This window comes from Necator americanus, chromosome X, assembly GCF_031761385.1.
Source record: "Necator americanus strain Aroian chromosome X, whole genome shotgun sequence".
Lineage (NCBI taxonomy): Eukaryota > Metazoa > Nematoda > Chromadorea > Rhabditida > Ancylostomatidae > Necator > Necator americanus.
Window position 1 is genome coordinate 34,393,667 of NC_087376.1, and position 23,293 is coordinate 34,416,959.

Here is a 23,293-nt window from a genome sequence, read left to right on the forward strand (position 1 = left end):
ATGAGCATAAGTGAGGTGGAGAGGCAGTGCACACCACGTCTTGCCGACTACTTTGTTGAACTCCAACTCGACGAAAGTCAGATTAGTGGGTATTGACTTATTGAAATTAACATCCCAGTATGGTTCAGTATGTTTGTTTTTCAGGGCACGGGAGTAGCGTTGGTGTTGTTACACGACGTTTGCCTTCCGTCGAATGGCCGGATGTCCCTTTTCCAAATAGTATCTCAATGGTTAGTTCCTCTCCTACTTCCATTATGCTTCGCATTGTTAAAGTAACAATAATGTTACTTGGTTCATAATGCTGCACAGCATCGGAGGATATTACGCGCATTTGTTAAGAAATTGGAGACAATATTGCTCGTTCGCCCTTCGCCGCAGCCTGTGCTCCCGTTAGTCTTCGATTTGTTGGAAAAGGCACCAGTGGTACTTCCACTTGTCCTGCAAACATGCGAGGGCACCCAGGCTCATTATCTTAGCGGCACTTGGAGCAGGAAATTTTTGTTGAAGAATCTTAGAGGAGAAAACTAGAGAATCCGACCATCGGATCAGTGGTCTTACTGTACCCTCTTTTCTGCCGCTTGTAACGCTGTCACGCTCAACCTTGGTCTAATGGTTGTCGTTGGACCGTACCTCGTGTCCGGCCCACCTTATTTCGCTTTTCCTGGTGTGCAGCAGCGTCTTTTATCTTCGACCGTTGTTGTTAAACAGAACTTTGGATCTCCTTTTTCACCTGTGTGAAATAGTGTTGTACTAGTATCACTCTTTCGACGGAGCATTCAATATGCTGACCGCATTTTCCTCCTGCATGCGAAGTACTCCGGTTCCCGAAGCGACTGTCAAAGGAAGAATGGTGGTGTTAGAGAGGTGAGCAGGGAGACAGGTATCCTTAGTTTTCTTCACTGTATCCTTGATGCGCTTGTATGTTTCGCAAGTCGCTCGTCCTCTTTGTCAAGCTCAGAAGTCAGATTGTTCACCATCTCCATTTCTGGATTTAGGCATACATAGCTGGAGCATTCAGGCATATTCGTTTCGTTGAGCGTGAATGAAGCATCGATACCCTTTTTCCATAGTGTTTTCCATGTTTAAATCGGAAATTCTAGAGTCTAGTGCTCACTCCACCTGGTTGATTCTTGGAGTAGCAATAACGATATTATCAGGTAAAAATGGTGGTGTAATTGGAGTTCCCGCCCGTCAACTTCTGCTACTATGTTACTGTTGTTACGTTCTCAAGAGTGGTGATTAATGTTCTGAAAAAGATAGTATCGCGCCCTCGCACCTTTCCCCTCCCATTTATGGTGATTTGATCACAGAACAGGAAGTAACATACACAAGAAGTACTTTGATATACTGACCACGACGCTCTATTTGTCGGCGTCTTCCATGGCCATTTTCATCTAAGCTGAGTAGAAAGTCTTCTTTAATTCGATGAAAGTAAACCACTAAAACATTTTTTACTCTCGCGATATTTTGTGGTCAACATGCTGAATCTTTGTCGCAACCTTGCTTTTTTGCATCCGTGTCTTTCATGCAATGTTTCTTCAACTCTGTTTAGGACATTTGTTTCTGTTAAAAAGAAAAAAAAAAAACTCGTAAGTGACAGGCAGAGTGGGCGATAGCTACAGATGTTATGCGGATCCCCCCTTCTACACAACAACACAGTCTTGATATTAACCTTTCATTCCAACAGGCAGCATGTGAGAACCTCGCCAGGGTGTTTATGAGTGCAGGCTTCCGCGTCACCGGGTGTCGTACAATCCTTTGGAATGACGTATTCGTTTTCTCTCAGATGATGAGGAGACAAATGGGATGTCGCTATTGAAGTGATCGAAGTAAAAATTGCGGCTCATTTTCCCCAACTCTTGTACGATGCAGGGGTTGTTCCATTTTAGGTTCCGCACTTCTATCATATTCATTTCATGGTTGACGAAGTTCCGACGGCTGTAGCGAGTGCTCTTTCCCACTTCTGCAGCTTTCCCCAGTACTGCTGCTCTTCCCCTTTTTGAGGTCTTCTTTTGTTGCGTGTCTACTAATACCTATCATGTTCATTGACAGCGTTGTCAATTCTGGTATATTTGTGAAGACCGGCAAACTAACAGGTTTTGGTGAACGCTGGTTTCGAGACAGACTTTGAGAAGTTTACGATTTTGTCTCTCCTCTGCGAGAAGTAGAATCTTCTACCGAAAGGAGCGATGATCTGATTTCCTGTTAGAACCTTTGTATAATCGTAGCATTCGTTGAGCAGAACATTTTACTGGCGGCGCTTTTGTTATTTTGCCGTAGTGACACTTCACTGAATGAATCCCGCATAGAGCAGGACTTTTGGAATTAAGAACACCTGCGAATAGTGCAGTCGCTTTGATAAACTCAGAAATCTTCTCCCTCTGCTCATTCCACTCTCGCCGTGGATCGGGATGTGAAGTTCTTAAGTTCACTTTTTTCTGGGCCACTTTTGATGTTTAAATCGTAGCAGTGAGATTGTCGGCAGGGTGAAGCGTGTATCTGAGAAAAAAAAAACCTTCCTGAAAACGACTCTCTCCATAGAAGACCCTCCAGAAACGACCCCTTCATCTCGTTTTTTCTAGTATAGCCGCTCATAGCAATGGAAAATTAATTATATTAAACAGAGCCAAAGAAACAAACTGGACGATTAGTAAATAAATCAAATAATATAATATAGCAAATGCCAATAAATAGTTGTATATTGGATATCAGTATGAAGTGCTGCAAGTAAAATAAAAATATATAATATAATATAGACGCCACTGTTAGCTCTCTGTAAAGACTAGAAGTAAGTCAACACATATGTGCACATATAAACTGAAAAGATGAGGAAGCTCTCAGTCTTTATTCGAGGACACAATTCTTCTTTTGACAATAATTACAAACGGTTGAGAGTTCGATCCCCGCCGGAATTTTCCCAATTTTGCAAAATGGAAAAACAACTAATACCGACGCAGATCACATTCTAAAAGCATTTCCTCACTATTTTCTATTTTCTACGCACAATTTCCCTCATGGGCAGTGATTAGAGTAATGATAGTCCTCGCCGGAATCTTGATTTTTGCGAAACCAAAGAAAAATTACTGAGACGATCATTTCACTGGCAGTTTTTCTGAATCTGTATTTAGAGCACTTTTCATCGCATATAGGTGTTATTTGAAGGTCATTTTAGCGATTAGAACCAGGCCCTGATTGGAATTACTGTTAAACTGGTCCTAATTTAGTAAATGGTAATTTAATTTAACTTATAAACCACGAGCGGAGTTATTGGACTCTGTTTGAAGTCATACAGATTCTGACGCGTTGCTGAAAATTCGAGATCTCGCAGTTTTTCCCGTTGCGAAATTACTTTAGCGGCGCTGGAAAATTCGATGCCATATTTTGATAGAGCATGTAGGAAAACTCATCACTGCAAATTTCGGTCTCTGTAGGCGTTCTGATCCTCTCAAAAGCTAGCTGAGAAAAACTCGAAAATTTAAGGCAAGATTTGGGATTTTTCTCAACTAGGTTTCAGGAAGACTAGGAAAGCTAGAAACACCAAGCTTTGTACAAATATAGAAGATATCTCCCTCTACAGACCACAGTCAGCTTCATTGCATGAAATTCACTTTGAGCGTCGATATTCAGTAACTCGTGGAGCCTTCTTTGTATTAATTTTATCCCTAGTTGCTCCTGTAGATGTCTTTTTTTTTCGCTCAGTAACAGTATCGAAATTGCTTTTTTGAATGATAACAATAAATTCGTCACTGTCAGATGAGAAATGTTCCCTCTTAACTCCCGCGCAATAAATGCAAAGTTTCCTTTTCTGTGTAGGATTGACCTCTGACAGTCGCAATAAAAGCGGCGACACATCACGTTGTGCCAACGACTACTGCTGGGCGATAAATTGGTACCGGATACTCACTCTTTGATTCCTCCTCTCATACTCAATATTTTCCATTTTCTTAGCTAATTAAGAAAAAGAACAACTCACTTAGAAGCAAGGCCACAAGGCTTAGTTCAGAACGCATTATCTACACTCTTTTTCATACCTTCGTACTCATGACCCCTCTCATTTATCGTGATCTGGATGTCCTTCATTTACTTGATATTCTGCCAAACTAGTTCCGGACCAAAAGGTGTGAAATTATACCAGCGAAATCTTAAAAAAATACTTCACGCCATCTATTTTCCTAACATTTTGCATCTCTTATAAGTTTATTTGAAATGGACAATCTGCTCGTCTTTTTCTCCCTGCTCTCTTCATTTTTCTCCTCTGCTGACAAGCCTTACAACCCCCTTCATTCTCCGACACCCCTCTTGCGACCCCCTGTTGAAAAATCTCAACGCCCGCTTGACTCTGCTTGTAGAAGGTATGCTTTTCTCTGTAGAACTTTCCTAGTTACTTATAGAAATCTTCGACGTTCTCTTGTTCGTGACTTGGTGTTGAAATATATGCATACATGCATTAGTCGGACTCGGTGTGTATATGTATGTATGTACGTACGTATGTATGTTGTATGTATGTCATATGGGCCTTCCTTCTTACATAACAGCGCGGTCTTGCTGGTTTTCCACTGTTACAGATAATGGGTGAAAAGCCTCGCCACAGCGTTGATAAGGAATGGCAGTAGGTTATTCTGATTGATGTTCTGATTTGATTCTGTCGGATATGTTTTAATAGACATATTGGTCGGCGTACGGGCTGCCTGACATAATGGTGGGGGGATCTCAACCTCGGAAATTTCCGCAGACGCTCTGTTCAATTCTTTGCATTTTATTGTTGGCTATTCTATCATCACGGTGACCATTTTGACTCGACCAACGCTCTCACCAATTAGATGCTTTCGCTATTTCGCGATATAGCAAAGCCGTTTTTTTTAAAGAATTATTTCGCCTTCTCTCTTTTAAAAACTATACTTCCTTGCTGTTTCAGTTTTGTGTGCCACATGGGTGGAGCTTGGCGCATAAACAACTTGAACCAACATTTTTTGTGTGCACGCTCACGGACTTATTGGGAGCTCATCAGTATGCTTGTTGTTTGCAGGTAATCATCACAAATATAGTGGTTTTCCTTCTGAGCTTGCTAACTATTGTCGCGCGCTGTTCCAAGACTTCCTGCTTAGAACGCCATCGATGGTGTTGTCGCAAAGCGTCGAGTAACAAAACCTGAAACAACTGCTACACGTGGTGGAAACTAAAATTTATGTTCTCATGTATATATGATGGTATAAGATAATATATGGTCTTGTATATTGAAGTATGGGATCGTAATCTGACACTTGATGACCTTCTTCCTCCATTTCGTCATCGTTAATCCTTTGCTCCTCTTTTATTTAGTTTTCTAAGTTTCCTTCTTAGGCTGTCATAGGAATGAAAGTTGTAGAAGGACTTTCTATTTTTCTACGGAAAATTTCTTCTTTGGCGCAGTGATCAAGTTATTTGTGCTTGGTGTCACTTCAAATCCTTTATTTTAGCTTCTTTCTAGGTTACATGATAGTGCCAACATGTAGCATCAAAGTAGTAGTATTATTTATGGTAGTAGTAGTATTATTTATGTAAATCCATGTTAAAAGTTTGGTTCTAGGTATATGAACACTGCGTTGGTGGCACTGATGAAGACTGTGACGACTCATATCATCCCTCAAGTTCTATGTACATTCCTCGAGTATACGTGATACTCTCACGTTATCCATACTTCGATTTGTTTCGAGTAAGTGGCTTCATACTGTTCCCTTCAATTTTCTCAAATATTCTACCGCTATATTACTACTCATAAAGGCATGCCTTCATCGAATCTTCGTTACTATACAAAATGATGTTTCGGCGGCTGAAGTGATGATTGCAACAATAATCAGTAAAATACTGCTAATAGGCAGGTCAGTTCGTGTTTTTTTTTTACTATTATTTCAACTGTACTGTTAGCTCTAATTCACAGTGTTTTTAAGGTCTCCAATTAGCTTCACAATGGGAGGAGAGCGGGTTTCGGTTCAACCCATTCTACAAAGGCGGGTACCCCTGACTGGCGATCGTGTTACACGCTTTGCTAGGTGTTTAGGTTGGCTTTTACGAATGTCAGAATAGCTTTGTTTAATCGCATCAAACTCAGCATCAAGTGCCTTCAAAACAACTACCTTTTTTGGTTTTGTGATGAGAGTCTTCCGACTGATTGCTTTTAGTGATCATCAGTGCAGCGAATGCTCCTGAGAAAAGTAACTGATACGCACTTTTGGATATTGCGTGGGATTGACCTGAGATTTTGTGGATACCTTGTTTGAAATACAGAAGTGTGACTAGTATCTAGTCAAAGCTCTTAAGATAACTGCTGAATTGTATTTGAATGGCTTTGGTAGTTTCTGAAAAGTAGAAAACATTCTCTTTTATTTTCAGAATAATTGAAGGGAGCATTCAAGACAATTTTCGATGTTGGTTTTTCTCCAGTAGTAGATAAAGACGTAGTTCGCAAGTATCACAGCAGGAAAAAAAACCTATCTCAAATCCAGAAATCAGTATCGTCAGTACAAGTGGTACAGAATCTCACTGCATCCGCAAGAATTGAAATAAAATCTAGCGAAAGGACTACATTACTCACGTGGATGTATGGGGTTGCTTCTGATGCATCCGATTCTTGGATTTGTGGGCGGTTTTTTCCCTGTGATACTTGCATATTACATCTAGAATCCTATCTTTCAGTGATAGGGTCACAACATCCAAAAATTCCTCGAACTCGGTCTTGAACGTAAAAATAAGATGCGGTCACATTTTTTCACCATTCCTTCTACTTCCAGGTTCAATTCATAATTTATTGACCGTGGTACGAGCCGTTCTATGTGATGCGAAGATCATATTACATAGCTCATCACAGCAACGTCTCTCAGACTCTGCCTATGCTATCAAATCCATAATATTTCCGTTCGAATACACGTATGTTCGTAATATTTACAAGATTTAGTTTAAGAGCAGATTTAGGTGTAGTTTCAAGTGCTTCTCATTGCACTGATAGTGTGCATTCTCTATTGCCTCTCAACATCAGTGATTTCGTTAGGTATACATTTGTAACAGTGCTGCCTGAGTTGTTGTTGGAATATCTCGAAAGTCCTACTCCATATCTGATGGGGGTACTTTCCCAAGTGAAAGGAAAAGTAAGCAAACTTTCATGTATAGTATGCTCGAAAGTTCTGTACTACTTGGTTATTGTCTGGTAACCTCCAGCTGCCAAATGTCGATGCAGTTATGGTGGATTTGGACACGGGCGAAGTACGACTACCTGTCAGTAGCCAATTAGCCGAACTTCCGCCTCCATTCCGGGAACGCCTGGTGATTAGGCTTCAATGGGTGAGAAATTTACGTACCTTTTTTTTTTAAAGCATAAGCTTAGTCGTGTTCTGAATTCTAACGATTCTCAGTTCGTAAAATGTATGCCACATTGTCTAACTAGTTGAATTTCAGGTCTTGAGTCCTGAACTCTCTACAGCTGATCTTGCGGTTCCGCCGGCTTTACCTCCACCGCTGGAGCCTCAACTACTAGTCCGCTTAAAACCATTTGTTCACTTCGTAAAATCCATAAAAATGCCCAACTTATAGGATAAGGAAATTCGCGCATGCTTTGTACTGTTCTTCTCTGAACTTCTTTATGGGTACCGTACTTGTCTTGAACTTGTTCGTCTCCACCGTCATCCGCTCATCGTTTTCCATAAGGCCGCATTCATGGGGATGAGGTAGCAACGAGTCTCTCTTTATCTGACGGATTATACTGGGAGATTATCAAAGCCGTTTCGCTTAGGCACTTGTCATCCCCTCTTCTTCATGATCTCTTTGAAGGACAAATGTTCCAGCTTTTCGTTGCCACTCGTGGATTGCCGTTCAGAGAATGTGACATTTTTGATGAGGTTAAGCAATTCTCTAGTTGCGTATGTGGGTGTTTTCTTATTCTATTTGAGTGTCTTCTGTCTGGTTTTCAGGTAGTGTGCACAGCATCTGTTGATAGAGAGGATATGGATGCATCCGAAGAGAAACAACGACTATCGAAAATTAGCTCTTCTTTGTTAGTTAATGTGAGTTATTTGTGTAGTTCGCGTATTGTTCGTGCACTGTCTAGGCTTTTTCTTCCCATTCCTTGCGGCTTCTTCATTCACTTTTAGGAAAAACAGGAGAGTATCATGACAACTACACCTACTCTTGCGAAGAGAGCGTCTTTGGCCATTTCCAATGGTGACCATATATCTCATGATCACTCTACTCTTCGACCTTTGAGCAACGACAGAGTAAAGATATTTATTTTTTATTCAATTTCTGAAGATTTTGAGCGTCTGTATTTTCTCAATAGATCAACACTCTCGTTGAACAAAATCGTTCACATTGGTGCTTAGATGATCCAGGACGCATACACCCAAGAGTAGGTTTCTCTGGAAACTACCTCGTTCTAATAATTTTCTTTTCAGTACGTTTGTTTTGTAGGAAGTCCCGGTTCCCGGGAAACTGAACTTCTGCGAAGAACATATTGGTGCGAATAGTCGGCGACTTCTGGTCTGTAATGAACTTTTTTTGTATATTTTAGATTGTTTCTAATCTAGGCAAATTTTATTCGGAAATGCAATTTGCAATTTTACTTTTACTGCAATTTTAGGTCCTCAGCGCTTGTGTAGATGCAATATTTGACAATAGATTGTCTGAGGCAAGGAAGGTGAACTTTTATTTGATGACTTTGCCTTATTTGGAAGTATTCCTACAAGAGTTCTGGTTTTTTGTAACTTGCTCTCCATTTTTAAGATGATGTGCGCAGTTGAGTTGTCGCTACGTGTCGTTGCTGCTCGAGTAGCTCTTTGTCGACAGCTTGCTAGTGCTGCTGTGCCTGTTACCAGGGCAATGTTACTCCCGGCCCAATTTGAGATGGTTGTTAGGCTTCTGAACTGTGCTCTTGAGGTGGGGGTCACTATTTTTAAGAGAAGTAACCATTTCCACACTTCAAAGCGAGTTTTGCTCAGAATTCTTGAAAGCTATGGAGCTGTACGGTGCACTCGAAAGCGCAGGCAAATTCGTTCTTTGTAACGTAAAAATGAGTGATCAGCGTGTAGCGGATATGATCTTGTTAGAAACTCTCGAAATCGTTTGCAGCACGAATCTGATGACGATGAACATGGAATTGCCTACGCATGCTTGCATTTGGGAAACATGTACTGCAGGGTCAGTTCTGTTCTGATATTTTCTAGTGATCCCTTGCATTATTCGCCTAAATTTTCGCTGATTTCAGCGGCTCACCCAAGGTGTTCAGCAATACGCTTACACTTGTGTACAAGACCATTCTGTATGGAGTAACCAACGTTTCTGGGAAGCGGCATTTTTCCATGATGTCCACGAACTCATGCGTAGACATTATGGGAAAGCTCATGATAATGATATGCCGTTGTCTGGAAAAAGCAAGTACGACATGTGGAACCTACTTGAGCAACCCACTGCAATGGCGGTATCAGCTAGTCGTCTTAGCAATCTTTCAGATTACAGTGAAGAGGAATTGAACAAGTGTAGCGAAGAGGTGAACCCTATTTTCTATCTTTTTTCATCCCCTTTTATGCTGCATTCACTGGCAATAGGTTCTGCTTCTTTTACGTTCAAGGAGGAGTCGATTGTGTATGGTCAAGCAAAACATTATGTGAACCTTATGATCTACATGAGAGTTCCGCTCGATGCTTCGCGACTGCGTAGAATAGATAAAAACGATCTTGAATTACGTGGCAACTCCCGTGGGTTTCGAGAAGTTAGTTCATTTTCTTTTACTCTCCAAAATTGCTATTGGATTTAAGTGGTTTTCCAATTTCAAATCTTATCTGGTTTGCCTAGTTTGTGTAGTTTAAGTTAAATTAGTTCTACTCAGACCGATTCATTATCTGGTTCTGATGGAGAGTCCGGTTTCATCGAAAATGTCAACGACGGGGATTTGGGTAGCGTGGTATGTTTCACTTCAGTTCCCATAAGCGTTGATTTCCTATACTTTCTACTGCATTTTAATTCTGGCTCTTGCATTCAGAAGTAATGGTTTGTTCTTTCCTTTAGAAATTTTCGCTGCACTTTATACACGCTCATTTCTGTTGCTTTGCTTGGATTCCTAGTGTTGCTAGCGCAATGCTCTTTGTTTTCTGTTGGGTTGTTACATAGATTCCGCCGTTTTTATGTTTTGTTTGTTTTCATTCCATCTTTTTAACTTTAGCAAAATTTATGCATTTATTCGAAAGAGCGTTCTTTCCTCTACAAAACTATTCCTACCACTTCTCCGAATGGCTTGATTTCTTTAATTTTAGGGATTTGAAAGAGAAGCTCCAAGCATCAAGAAAACCCATTTTAGTCATCCGGTTTATTTCACGTTTCGCCTCAATCAAAAAGCAGCAAATTTTTGCAAAAGAGAAACTTGAAACCACTTGTAAAAGATGAAGAATTAAATTCTATGTAGTTTTCCTCAGTTTAGAAGTGGATCTATTGGGATCGAATGACAAAAAAAAAAGCTCAGATTCTGTGCACATTGTTAGGTCTGGGAAATCGCGAATAACTCCGTCATAAGAGGACCCGAAATTTTTTTTTTAGTTTTGCAGAGAAGGTTTGCCCTACAAAATAATCATATCGCTGTTTTTTCCTACCGCCTAGTCTTTTTGGAAGTTTGATGGGACAAAATTCAAAATTTTCCGACTTTTTTTGGATTTGTCCCATGTAAATTTTGAGAAAACCAGATGCTCCGGAAAGGAGAAGTCTTGCACATAGGGATTTCCTTAGTCCCCCTATCCGAAAATATGACTGAGTTTTCAAGACGCTGTCCCATTTTTCTCGAACGAGAAACATGCCAAAATTCCAATTTTTGCTCGCGCCGAAAAGTGTGTGATCTTCAATAAAATTCAATACCTTAGAGTAACTTAAACCATCTTCCAGTAGGTTGTAGCTGAGAATTTTCTCTATCAGATGCAACATCACTCCATTTCCAGGGCCTCGCAGTTTTTCCAAATTTTTGATGAGAAAAAAATGGAAGAAATGCCATTTTTCCATCTTTGTCCCAACAAAATTTCAAAAAGACTTGGAGGTAGGAAAAAACAGCGATATGAATGTTTTGTAGGGCAATCCTTCTCTGCAATACTACCTAAAAAAAATTTTCTGGTCCTCTTATGACGAAGTTATTCGCGATCTCGCAGAACTAACAATGTGCACAGAATCTGAGTTTTCTTTGTCATTAAATTCCAATAGATCTACTTGTAAACTGCTGAAAACTACATAGAATTTAATTCTTCATCTTTTACAAGTGGTTTCAAGTTTCTAACTCTTTTGCAAAAATTTGACTCGGCGGAGTGACGAAACGGCGTCGTCCCATTTTCGCATTGTCAACTGTTTGACCATGTTCAAAACAAAGTGTTGCGGTTTCCACACTGCCCTACTCCTGAAAATAGATATAATATTTCGTGTTTTATGTTATTATTTAATGATATTTATTGTTTTGTATTGTTGTTTTTATTGTTTATTTTATAATGTATGTGATTATCTAAAATTACGTAATATTTTGTCCTGGTTGTCATGTTATTGTTATCCCCCATTCACTACTGCCCATCGCACTTCTCTTAGGACCATCTTCCCTTGCGATCCCTTGCCTCAACGACCCCCCGATGAGAAATTCCCATCACACGCTTGACCCTGCCTATAGCTGCGAAGACGCCCCGAGATTGGTGTGCCAAGTTCTAAAAAACCAAAAAAATGTCACTGATAGGAAAAATGAAAAAATGACTGTATGCACTTTGCCAGAGTTCAAAAAGAAGTCTAAGCGCTGTGTGGATTTATGTTACCTAATAATGAATATATTTGTTTTTATGTTGTCACATGGATTTCCCGAGTGATCGATCGTATCTGTTCGGCTGCGGGGCTCGACCCACGACTAACTGAGCAACTCACGCAGGTTATCCCTGGGTTTGTTGCTGTTCATATTGACAATCTCGAACAAGTTTATGCAGAAAGCAGAAAACTTGCTCCACCTCCGAAGGTCTGCGTATTCTTTCATTTCTAGACTTATTTGTGCTAAATTGTTGTTTTACAGCCGAAACTTCTTACACCTACTTTACTTACACCGTGTGAACGCATTGTAGTCGGCGGTTTGCGCTGCGTGCTTCTTCCGGAAGGACGTCCTGCTCATGTAGAGAGTCCAGAGAATAATATGAATCTAGTTCCTGCTGAGGGAGCCTTGTTCCTCACCAACTATCGTATCATCTTCAAAGGGCGACCTACAAATCCGTTTCGTAAGCGACTTCAGTTGATGGACTAATGCAGTGCAGGCTCACGTCACACTTTTCCATGAGTTCTGATTTAGTTACTGATGCAGTGGTAGTACGGTCTGTACCGATCATGACTTTAACAAAAGAGAAATCTATTGGTGATCAAATTTTGCATGCTGCTGGGCACCTACATGGCATTTCTTCAAAGGTGCGTTTTGCTTAGTCATCCCACTATGTAGACTTGACCGTAAGTGCGATAGGGAGGAGCCGGACCTTTCTTAGGTGAAGGGGTCTGGCTCATGGGTACACCTCAAGAGATGAGGATCCCTTCGCCAACCGTCCGAAAGTGAGGGATTTCTTTCGCCAACCGTCCAAAAGTGAGGGGTCCTTTCGCCAACCGTCCAAAAGTGTGAAGATCTCTTCACCAACCGTCTAAAAGTGAAGGGGGTCGGAGCACCGGCTTCGACTATCGCATCTATGGACTTGACGTTATACATCTAAGATAGCGAGTGGGCTACACGACGGTCTCCAGATGAGGACTTCTTGTTTTCAACTGCTCAAGGTTGCGTTCGATGAAGAGGTGGCACGAAACTTGTTATATTTTTGATTTACATCCTATTTTGTTAATCGTGTGGTGCTTTTAGGTAAGCGGTGACGAAGTAGAAGCTTTCATTAAGTCGCTATCGACCCTGCGTTGGCCAAACGTTCTACCTCATACCTTGTTTGCGTACAACACTGTTAGTCATCTTCTCACCTCAACTCTACCAACCGGTTCGAAAACCAAATACAGCACAATCCGGGAGCTGAAGAAGACCATCGCACGTTTTCCCGGGAAAAGTTGGTTTATTTAGACACTTTTATTAAACTATCAAATCTTTGTTCGAATGACCTGATTTTTATTTGTTTCCTCCTACCTGGTTTTGTGGTACCTGTTTGTTTATTGTTTATCCCACTCCCTCTTACATGTAACTATAGGTCCAGCTCTGCGCAGTAGTATGTATCTAAAATCTAGACTCGGTGACCCGCCGACGTATGGACTCGGTCAACAAGTGGCCAGCATCACCGCTTGTTAATACTGCTATGAAATCATCGACACAACCTTCTAAAAATGACACATTCGCCAACCATAGTGATTATCTTGATCTTTCAGGCAAGTTGCTTTTCTAGCTGCTAGACTAGTATTAGATAATTATTCCAACCTCAATACTTCCTAGCTTTAGACATACCGGAAATTATAAACCCCATGAACTGTTCTGATATGCATCGTCACCACCTCTGCGATTACGAACGTCTGCATCTCCGTGGTATAGACTCTATTTTTAGGATCACGCACACAAATGCTCACTATGATGTGGTGAAGACGTGCGTTTTTTTTTTTTTGCAAAATTCTTGGGCACCCTGGTTTGCGGACATTTGCTGATTCATTAGTTTCTCAGAGAATGCGGGAATTTTCAGCTACCCTTGCGCTTTCGTAGTACCATCATCTGTCGGCGATGATGCGTTCCCCAAAATTGCTAAAGGCTTCAAACATGGGCGATTGCCAGTGATTACGTGGACAAGTGAAACTGGAGCATTGTTAATTAGAGGAAGTGGTCTAACTCAAAACAATGTGGTACAGAAGTTCAAGAAGGTAATTCTGCCCTCTCTCGATCTTACGATTCAATTTTAAGTGAATTAATACTAGGCAAACATTCTCCATGGTAGCGAATCGGTATCAACACTAGGAGGAAGCCGTATGACGCTAGTGTCCAAGGATAGCGGGGAGCCAGGACCATTGCATAGTGCAGAATACCAAGTAAGAATCATTAGTAGCCCCAGTTGAGCAAACGCAAAATAGCGCAACACAATATATAGTCGGGTCAAAACGACATGAATCACGAGTGTAATGGCGGCGCATTACGCACTCGAAACGGTGCGGTGGAGGCAGCAATCAGAACAGAGTTGGGAACGTGGCAAACTGCAGCGATTGGTGGTGCCAGCTAGGGTTCCACTGCGCTCCACCGCACCGCTTCAAGAGAAGCCATTCATGTCGTTTTGACCCTAGTATTTGTGACTTACTTGTTTGGGTTAAAGGCATCACCCCACGAATCTGAGATGATACGGATTTCAGGTGGAGTATTCCTACACGGGATAGAAGATTATAGAGAGGAGGTGATTCCGTCCATTTCTTCCTAATTGACCTAAAAAACGGTCCGGAAGATGCGGCGCGTGCACAAGGCTGGCGCGCTCCAATCGAACTCGTAGAAAACAGCGCACTAGAGCGCCGCATCTTCCGGGCCGTTTTTCACGGCGATCAGGAAGAAATGAACGGAATCACCATTCTTTCCATAATCTGCGATCCCTTATCAGATTCATGGGGTGATGCCTTTAATTGGTAGATTGATATTATTGCTTTACGCGATTGTTGTGCAGGTGTTGTCCTTGAATATTGGTGAGGCCAACTAGATCTGTCTTCAGTAAAAGTCACGTGGAACAAGTCCGTTCTTTTCCGTTCCAAATCTATACGCGAAACTTAGCCCCTTGTCCGAACTGTACCTTTCTCAACTTGGATAGTATCTTCAAAACATTTTGAACAAGGAATCAACTGATCTCATAAAATGGGCGAGAAAGCAAACGTCGGTGCTCGCAGATACGTTAAAGAGTCGACACAGTATCTTCACTTCTAGATAAAATCAATCGTGATAGTGCAGAAGTAGCCATTACTAGCCAAAAACCAGTTTCTCTTCAATATTGTCGTGTTCCACTGTTACTGTATGTGGTACTGCCATCTTATATGATTTGTATATCGTGTAGAGGACAGATATATCTGCAGCTAAGCTTCGTTTATGGTTGAAGTCGAACATAGACCTCCTTGAGGAGGTAAATGTCGAACTTTAGCACATGTTCACTGGATTTTGTTTTTCCTGAATATCTATCTAGTTTCTGTCGCTCTTGTTCAGCTTACGGCCTAGATGGTAGGATTCTTGCATAGATCCTATCCATTATCCCCCACCTTACTTCCCATTGAAGGTTTTGTGGAGAACTACATTTGCTTACACTTATCTAGGTAATGGCAAAGTCCTAGATGCTGTAGCAACTTTCGATGTAAGGTTCATATGTTGTTTCTTCATCCTGCTTTTCAATATTACATAACATGCGGCATACACGGGGTAAACTAAACCACAGCCTGATGGTGCTAAAAGGATATGAGTGGGATGCTATTCGTCCGTTGCTTCCATAATCCCATTCATGGCAATGTGGAACCAGAACGGTCCTCCCTCCATTTTTTGTTACTCCACTTGTTTCTCAGTTTATGTTCTTAGCTAGGTTGACGAAATTTCCTGGAATTTCTTCACTTCGAAGCGCGTTAGAAAGACATCCTCCATAAGGAGATATGATACAATTTTTCCGCAATCCTAAGTATAGTCATGAGTGACATCAGTCTACCTGTCTACCTCGGGAACTCCATTCTCGCGAATTGGGAGTTACGCGGAAACGTGTGTGGCATTCAATCTGATAATCCACGCTTGTTGACGGGACCATTTGCTGCACTCTTGTTCATTTTGATCATTTTGGTCTTCGGTTGAGGTAAAATCCCTCCAACTCTTCGAATGGTAGCTTTCGGAGGAATTTTTTATGTTGGGTTCTTTCCGTTTCTAGATGTGTGTTAGATTCGAGGGGGCAGTTGGTAACTTTTTAACCCATAAGATCGATGAGGCGTGAAATCTGCGTAATCTCATGTCCCTGCCTCCTGAATTTGTAGACGGTGTTCAGGAATCACAGTTTGCGCAACGATTTTTCTTAGTTTGTTCGTGATGCTTGCAGACTACATCCTGCAACCTATCTGCTAGTGGAGAGAATCGATCGTCGAAAATTTCTCCTAATGCCGCCTTCAAGCTCATGACCCGATGACTGGAGGACATTCACAGTCAATGAGTCGTTCTTCCTAGCTCTGGACTTTGAAATGCACGATTGAGGATGTTCCTTGTTAGGACGTGAAATTGATAATTTCTCTTGAAATGAGAATCATTGATGGTGTCTGTATGTTACCAAAGGTTGAACAGCCCATAATCGTTATGAGAGTACTCCATTGAGTAATATCATTTTCCACGCATATCGAATTGTTCTTGGAGTCCATCTTGGATTTGCATCAATTCTATCAGTGTTTCCGTGCTGAATGGAGATCTTGGACTTAATATCGAGATGTTGACTTCATCAGAGAATGTGTCCATATCTTTCAACAAGCTTCGCAGTTGCGTGGGCACTAACAGTCCAAAGTTTGAGTCCTCTAAGATCTCACAGTCGAACAAAGGTGTATTTAGATGACATTGACCCGTATTCTTCTATTGTAGTCGTTACTCACAGCTATCATGCAACTTTTCTCCTACCACCATCATCGCATTAGACTGTGTAACTATCAACGTTGATGTTGGTTCAGTATCTGCTGCTTGTTTCCTGCACTCGGGCTTTGGTTTTCGGTGGAGCAGCACCTTTTCGGGGATGTACGGGAAGCCTTCGTCTTATGAGAGTGCAGCTTATGTAGCTCCTACGATCCGAAAACGTGCCTGATTTTATCCAGTAGACACGAGGCCAACCGCGTGCATGTAACGACGAGACTTGCATACGCGGCACCGGCTTAAGTACACAATATAGACAAAATATATCTGACAAAATTGGGTAATCTGTGGCGTATAAAACTATATCTTTGTAAAATCATGGTCCATTGACCTCCAGTCTTTACAAGTTCTAGTGCGTTTACGAAAAATACTCGTGACTTTCCTTGTAGGTTCGTGCTTTTAAAGATAGCGTCTCACGAATTTGAAATAGGGTAGAAATCTGTTGAAAAATAGAGAGCTCGAGGTCTACATTACGAATATAAGCGTCTCCCAGCTCAATTTCCACTACTTTTAAAGTTTAAAATAGAGTTTATGGCGTTAGTAAATCCGCGTGAGATGCGCCACCACGTTCACTTCAATTCGGAATAGTTTGAGGTTTACGAACGTGTGACCTGCCTACACAATGACTAGCGGGGGCTAGTCGATGTGTCAAGTCAGTTCTTTGTTTCGGCTTTTTCGCCGACTTCAGGCCTCTGAAGACGGTGAAAAAGCCGAAACGTCAGGCAAATAAAGGTTCCATCTAAAAGACTCGCAGGCACATTATAACAAAACACTGTCAAGTCAGTGTTTTTATCCTCTCAGACAAGTCTGATACCGGTTTATCGACCTCGGAAGGATGAAAGGCTTGATGAGCACTACGGCAGATTCGAACCTCCGATCGATCGTGCAAGCAGCGGGACCTCTAACCAACTTAGCTACCCCCCTCCTCCCGCTCTCACTAATCTTACTTTTGGGAAAAAACTGCCTTCTCTAGGGCGTACGTTAGAACGCTCCACTTCCCTCAGCAGCTTATTTATTGCTCTTAAATGAACAGACTGCTGAACAGACTTCACTGACTCTCGACCGCTCTCCCGTGGACGCTCGCATGCATAACAGTGGCGCGTTTTCGTGTACATCGAAGGAATAAGCGCCGTTTCAGTACGATTACGAGGGATTGGGGGACCACTCTCATATTCGTAATCTACACTCCGAACTATCTATTTTTCATCAGGTTTCCTCGCTACGTCAATTTCGTGATACATTACCTTTAAGTGTTACAAATGGATGAAGTAGTACGTGCTGTGCAAATCCGGCCACAGTTTAATACAGACAGAAAAGACGGTTAATCTCGTAAGAAAATAATAGCGACTTGCTTAGAGACTTTTTGGTCAACAACACAGTCTTTCACAATCTGGATGTTATTTCTTGTAACGTGACCCTGATGATTCGTTTTTAGGAGCATTATTTGGCTCGTCTTGCGAATGCTTCGCCTTCAGGAAACGGTGATTTAGGTGGGACAACTGGAAGCCTGAGCAGCTTACTCACTATTGATAGTCTCCTTACTGCTGATGGTAACTTTAAGTGAACCAGTTCGTCTCGATAACATTCTATTGCAAGCACATTCACTCCTCCAGGAATGTCGGTAACTACTGGTACTCCGGATGCACGTCGGAGGAATCAAGGATCAGATTTTGGACGGCATTATGCCACTTCCATCCGAAGTAGCGGAGGAAAACCGGGATCAAGAGGTTGATGAATTGTTTGATCTTCACTTCTCTCGAAATGAAAAAAAAATGGATTTCGTACAGGTTCCCTAGTAAATCCGGCGATTCCTTGGACCATGGCATCATCATATGGCGAGCGGCAATCCCAAAAGACGTTGCAACATGCGCTTGGGAGCCTGACGCGCAGAAATCTCTATATTCTCGTGGAGAAAGGTCATTCCAAGGTAAAGTTTCTCTGATTCGAATATAATCTCAAAATTTTCTATTTGCGATTTTCTTTGGATGGTTTTCTTAAATGTTGTTGGTCCGACATTTCTTTATTTAGTACATCTACAATATCCTAATTTAAAGATTTTCCGTGGCGATAAGAATATGGAATTCGTCCCCATTTCCTTCCCTACCACACACCAAATGAAGATATCTTTCAAAAAATTGCTTCGCGTTATGCGTCCCAGTGTTCCTTTCATGGATTCTTCTTCTTCGTCATCCACTTTTTATCGGTCTTTGGAGGAGTCAGAGTGGCTGCAGATGGTGCATATTTGTTTCTTTACATTTGTTGCTGATGACATTTCTATCATTGATGAAATTTTGCTTATTTCTTGAGGTATCAAATCTTCTGTCGCTTTCGACCTCTATTGCTAGCGTGGTTAACATGCAGAACTCCTCGGTTTGTTTTACTTTCGCCCCTTCCAGCGCACTGTCTCTAATCAATTTTTTTTTATCCAACTACTTCAGTCATTTGCCACTCATAGTTATGTATCTAGGTGGCATTATGTATTGAAGAAGGATGGGATGCTACGTGCCAACTAGTTTCACTGGCTCAACTTATGCTCGATCCTTATTATCGAACAATTGATGGCTTTCAAGTGAGCGGTTCAGCAATTCTTTTATAGTTATGTAGTTCTGTCTAAGACATTACTGATGAAATTCTCCAGTTTTAAGGTTCTTATCGAGAAAGAATGGTTAGCTTTTGGGCATCGATTCTCACATCGTGCAAATCATACAATTTCTTCCCAAAATAGTGGAATAACTCCCGTTTTCCTCATATTTCTCGATGCAGTTCACCAGGTTTGAGCCCTTTGTGACTGCTTATGTACTTTGTTATTCCACTTTTTTTAGTTACTAGCTCAGTTCCCTGGCGCATTCGAAATTAACGATTTCTATCTCCGCTTCCTTGCTTATCATAGCCAATCTGCCTTTTTCCGAACGTTCCTGCTTGACTGCGAGTCTGAACGTGTTCATCTTGAGCAGCTGGTCCCTGAAACGGGTGAGGGACATCGAGGATGTATCTGGATGTACATAAAGGTGAGTATTACTAAACTGTTCGGTAAGCTAGGTATTTTCAGGGAAAAAAAATTGTTCAGGAGAAGACGTGCCGTAACACCATTTTCCACAATCTTTTTTACTCCTCTGAGGGGCAAGGAGTTGTGCTTCCGGCAAGCTCTGTTGCAGCACTTCGCATTTGGACCTTTTATTCAGAAGAAACTCTCAGTCACGGTTCGCCGTACGACATTGGTAATTCATTTGCACATCTTATATCATATATATATATATATATATATATATATATATATATATATATATATATATATATATATATATATATATATGTATATATATTACTTGCACACCTTATATCCATGCATAGCAACCAATTCTATGAGCAGACCTTGCCGAAGCTGAGCTGGTCGAAAGAGATGAGGAGCGGTTTGCACATTCTGGCGAAGGCGTAATTACTGGGAACACTGGTGCAAGAATTATAGACTCTATCATCGCCAGTCAAGATCTAAGAAGGGAAGATGGCATTACGTTCCTCGTACAGGTAGTTTTTCAAGACCCTGGATCTAGTACTAGCAATGTCGCTGTGTTTTCCGACCAATGACCGTCTCAATCCGCTTGATAAACCGCGCATTGGCCGGTGGTTGGCAACATGGCAGACAGCAGAGGAAAGGATGTTGACTAAAGAGGATGACTATGTTGGTTATTTTCTAACGAAATTTTAAACATGCAAGAAAGTTTACAGCTATTGTCGATTTTAGCAGGAAAAGGAAGAGAAAATACATAACTTTGAGTCGCAAATCAGACGGGTGCTGATGAAAAGGACAGCACTCCGTGTACTACTTAGAGGGGTGACGAGTCGTTCAGCCCCAAGTCAGAAGACGTTAGTTTACAGATTCGTTTTCTTGTTGGTTATGACTCTTGATGATTTGGAAGGACGTATGTTTTGCAAGTTAAAGCTGCATTTGGTATTTTATCTAGTATTGACATAGTGCTTCTACAGGGTTAGTCGAAATCACATATTTGAACACTATGGCGCTAGTGGAACGCAGTCTTCTGAATGCGCGCTCTGTCATTTCCCGCTGTACGGAACAGTCGTTCGCACAGGTAGATACTGATCACTTCTCAACTTTTCTTTGTTAGGTTTTCTAGATTGTTCTGTATGTAGTCCTAGCATATCTTCATGTTCCTACTAACGGAGCATGAATCATTTTCCTTGGAGGGCGATTGTATGGAGCTTTTCGTTGTTCACTGCTAACAGAGTGTCAGTAACACCGATGTTCAAACTATTCACAGCACAAACATTTTGTAAGATTTCCGAAATATTGTTATGTATGGGAATGTTTGCTTGCTGGAAAATTCTCAATGTGCTAAATTATCGGCTTAGATTTACCGATCATTTCGAGTTTATAATCCCGCAAAACTTGGGAACTACTCTATTAAGGGCGGGTGCAGTGCTGCTGGTAAGCGGCTGGGCTGCGAATGCGCGGTCGATGGTTCGAAACCGTTCTCGGGCCACCAAAGTATTCCATCCCTCGGATAAACTGGTACGAGTCTTGTCTGAGAGGATAAAACGGTGACATGATGCTTCGGCTAATCCCCGCAATTCATTGTCAGGGTTATACATGTAGTTTGGATACGATCTTCCCGAAAAGTACCCTTTTCCCCTCCGCTCTCCATAATATAGTTCCCCGTGTAATTAAGAATAAATATAATCAATAAAGTTCGAAAAATAAACTCAAAAATTGATGGATAAATAGAAATAAAGTGATGTAATGAACAGCAACAAAAAGTGAATACAGACGAATAAAAAACTAACTTCACAACATTCATGTGGGATTTGGAGCTGATTTTAGGGATTAACGCCGAAGTTGTTTGAGAATGAGTGCAAGACTGGCGCGGGCTTCGGTTGGTTGAAATAAACATTTATAACTTGATGCCAATAAAAGAAACCTCTAGAATGGCTACAACGGTGCGTTATGTAGAGAAAGGTTCCCACTATAAAATACGTTAAGTTACCGTTCTTAGAGGCCTTGTGAGTCTTTTGAAAGTCAAAAGAGAAGTAGGGAGTTTCTCAGCTTCTGCTCAACTAAATTTTTATAAGATGATTACGCGCACTCAAAATTCACTCCAAATTTTCGCACTTTTCCTTGTTGTACAGCTACGGTAGTGCGACTAAATAATTCAGCGTCATCATCTCATAGAGCATCAAGGAAAACCAATCTTGCGAAAATGTACTGCATAGATTTTTTTTGTGAACATCGTTATTAGGAACTCGTGTAGCCTACCTTTCACTAATTTTACCTCTATTTCCAGAACTTTGAAACTCTGTTTTTGAGTGATCATATGAAAAAAACATCTTTGTTGGATGAAAAATATGCTCATTTAAATCTTACACCTTGAATTGCCATCGAACGCATAACTCGCAACACGATTGATAAGCGGACCAGCTGCAGTTTATCCTTTGTTAACTTCTCTACTAAATTTGAGTTCACTTTGAGTGGTACATTATAACCCACTTTGATGAACCCAGGATCAAATGTGGCAGTACAGCAACAAACAAGGCTCGCCACGCAACGCGACCTACATAGAACGCATTTCTCTCGTTACGTGCGCAGCCTGAAGTAGGAACCTTTTGTTTTAAAGGAGTATAGTGATTATCATTCTAGGTCAAAGATGTCGTCAGTGCGGAGTGATCGCGCACGACAAGTGTATCGTGAATATTACGTGGCCATGTGATTCTCGCACGGCAATGGCACCTCATATGATTCAGGAATATTCACTACCACCCACACCTTTAAAATCTTATGCAGACCAACAAAACACGGTGGCTAGAAGCGAAACGATGCTGAGTGACTTTGGAGAAGGTGTGCAACTTTGCAGGTGCAAGTTGCAGAAGCACATTTATGTTCGCCATATCTATCCTTTTAAGGGAACGGTGGCAGAACACTAACAATAGGTCAAGGCTTGGTCTCTTCTTCACGAACAACTCCACTGCATCAAGGTTATTTGAGCAAGAAAGGTGCCAAATTTAAGCTTTGGGCACCTCGGTGGTTTGAACTCGAAGCAAACAGTCACAAGGTGAGTGCATCAGGAATTGTGGTACGCATTTGTATTTTAACCTGTTTAGATGTACTATTACGAGTCGGAGCATGATATGGAGTGTCGCGGCTACATCGACCTATGTGACGTTGGTAGTGTAGAAGTGGAAAATAGTGGCAGTAAAGCAATTCTCGAGGTAATCTTCCCAATTGAAATCAAATTGATTATGTGTTATTGAACTTCTGCTCATGAATGCTTAATTTTTACGCTCATAAATATATATATATATAAAAGATAAATAAAGTTGAAGGTAGCGGCTCAGATGTATTTGAAACTTTCATTTATTTTCCAAAGGCCTAGTGTTTCAGTTGCGTACAAGGAAGCGTATTTATTCTCTGTTGGCAGAAAGCCGTCTGGTGGCCGAAACCTGGAAGGAAAAAATTGAGATGGTCTTGAGAGAATAGGATGCTGAGATCATGTGTCCGTTCTTTCTTCATTCAACTGTTGTAGTTTATCACACACGTTTCTTGTATATTTCGGCTGTCGATTGCGTGCTTTCTTTGTGCTGTTGCATAATGCATTTATGTTCTAGGTCCTAATGAGCTGTACATGTCCAAATTTCCAGAAAATTGAATAGTCGCTCAGTCTTTTATACAGTGCGTAGCAAAGGATAACCTCG

At 41.3% G+C, this 23,293-nt stretch overlaps 1 protein-coding gene across 2 annotated transcripts; it reads left to right on the top strand.

Annotated features, from left to right (window-relative positions):
* On the top strand, positions 1 to 23,078 carry RB195_026302 (uncharacterized protein; the record flags this gene model as incomplete). Of its 2 annotated transcripts, XM_064214795.1 has the most annotated exons (49): positions 1 to 85; positions 145 to 230; positions 4,916 to 5,026; positions 5,567 to 5,692; positions 5,761 to 5,858; positions 5,928 to 6,037; positions 6,768 to 6,903; positions 7,025 to 7,121; positions 7,192 to 7,314; positions 7,429 to 7,506; positions 7,564 to 7,697; positions 7,763 to 7,868; positions 7,941 to 8,033; positions 8,121 to 8,243; positions 8,306 to 8,374; positions 8,437 to 8,505; positions 8,606 to 8,662; positions 8,749 to 8,901; positions 9,094 to 9,162; positions 9,230 to 9,511; positions 9,593 to 9,733; positions 9,851 to 9,925; positions 11,903 to 11,986; positions 12,041 to 12,239; positions 12,311 to 12,423; positions 12,718 to 12,795; positions 12,860 to 13,052; positions 13,228 to 13,365; positions 13,436 to 13,577; positions 13,671 to 13,845; positions 13,900 to 14,010; positions 18,027 to 18,141; positions 18,205 to 18,318; positions 18,379 to 18,518; positions 18,646 to 18,825; positions 18,899 to 18,961; positions 19,059 to 19,160; positions 19,237 to 19,362; positions 19,414 to 19,599; positions 19,659 to 19,809; positions 19,962 to 20,042; positions 20,143 to 20,270; positions 20,334 to 20,455; positions 20,576 to 20,679; positions 22,242 to 22,288; positions 22,346 to 22,439; positions 22,505 to 22,653; positions 22,703 to 22,810; positions 22,983 to 23,078. In XM_064214795.1, 49 exons carry the CDS (start codon positions 1 to 3, stop codon positions 23,076 to 23,078), a joined length of 5,760 nt encoding a protein of 1,919 aa, XP_064070675.1. The 2 variants fall into 2 exon arrangements, with proteins under 2 accessions (XP_064070675.1, XP_064070676.1); XM_064214794.1 differs by lacking the exon at positions 4,916 to 5,026 and having other exon boundaries at positions 19,962 to 20,023; positions 20,130 to 20,270; positions 22,242 to 22,439.
* Positions 23,079 to 23,293: the final 215 nt, after the last annotated feature.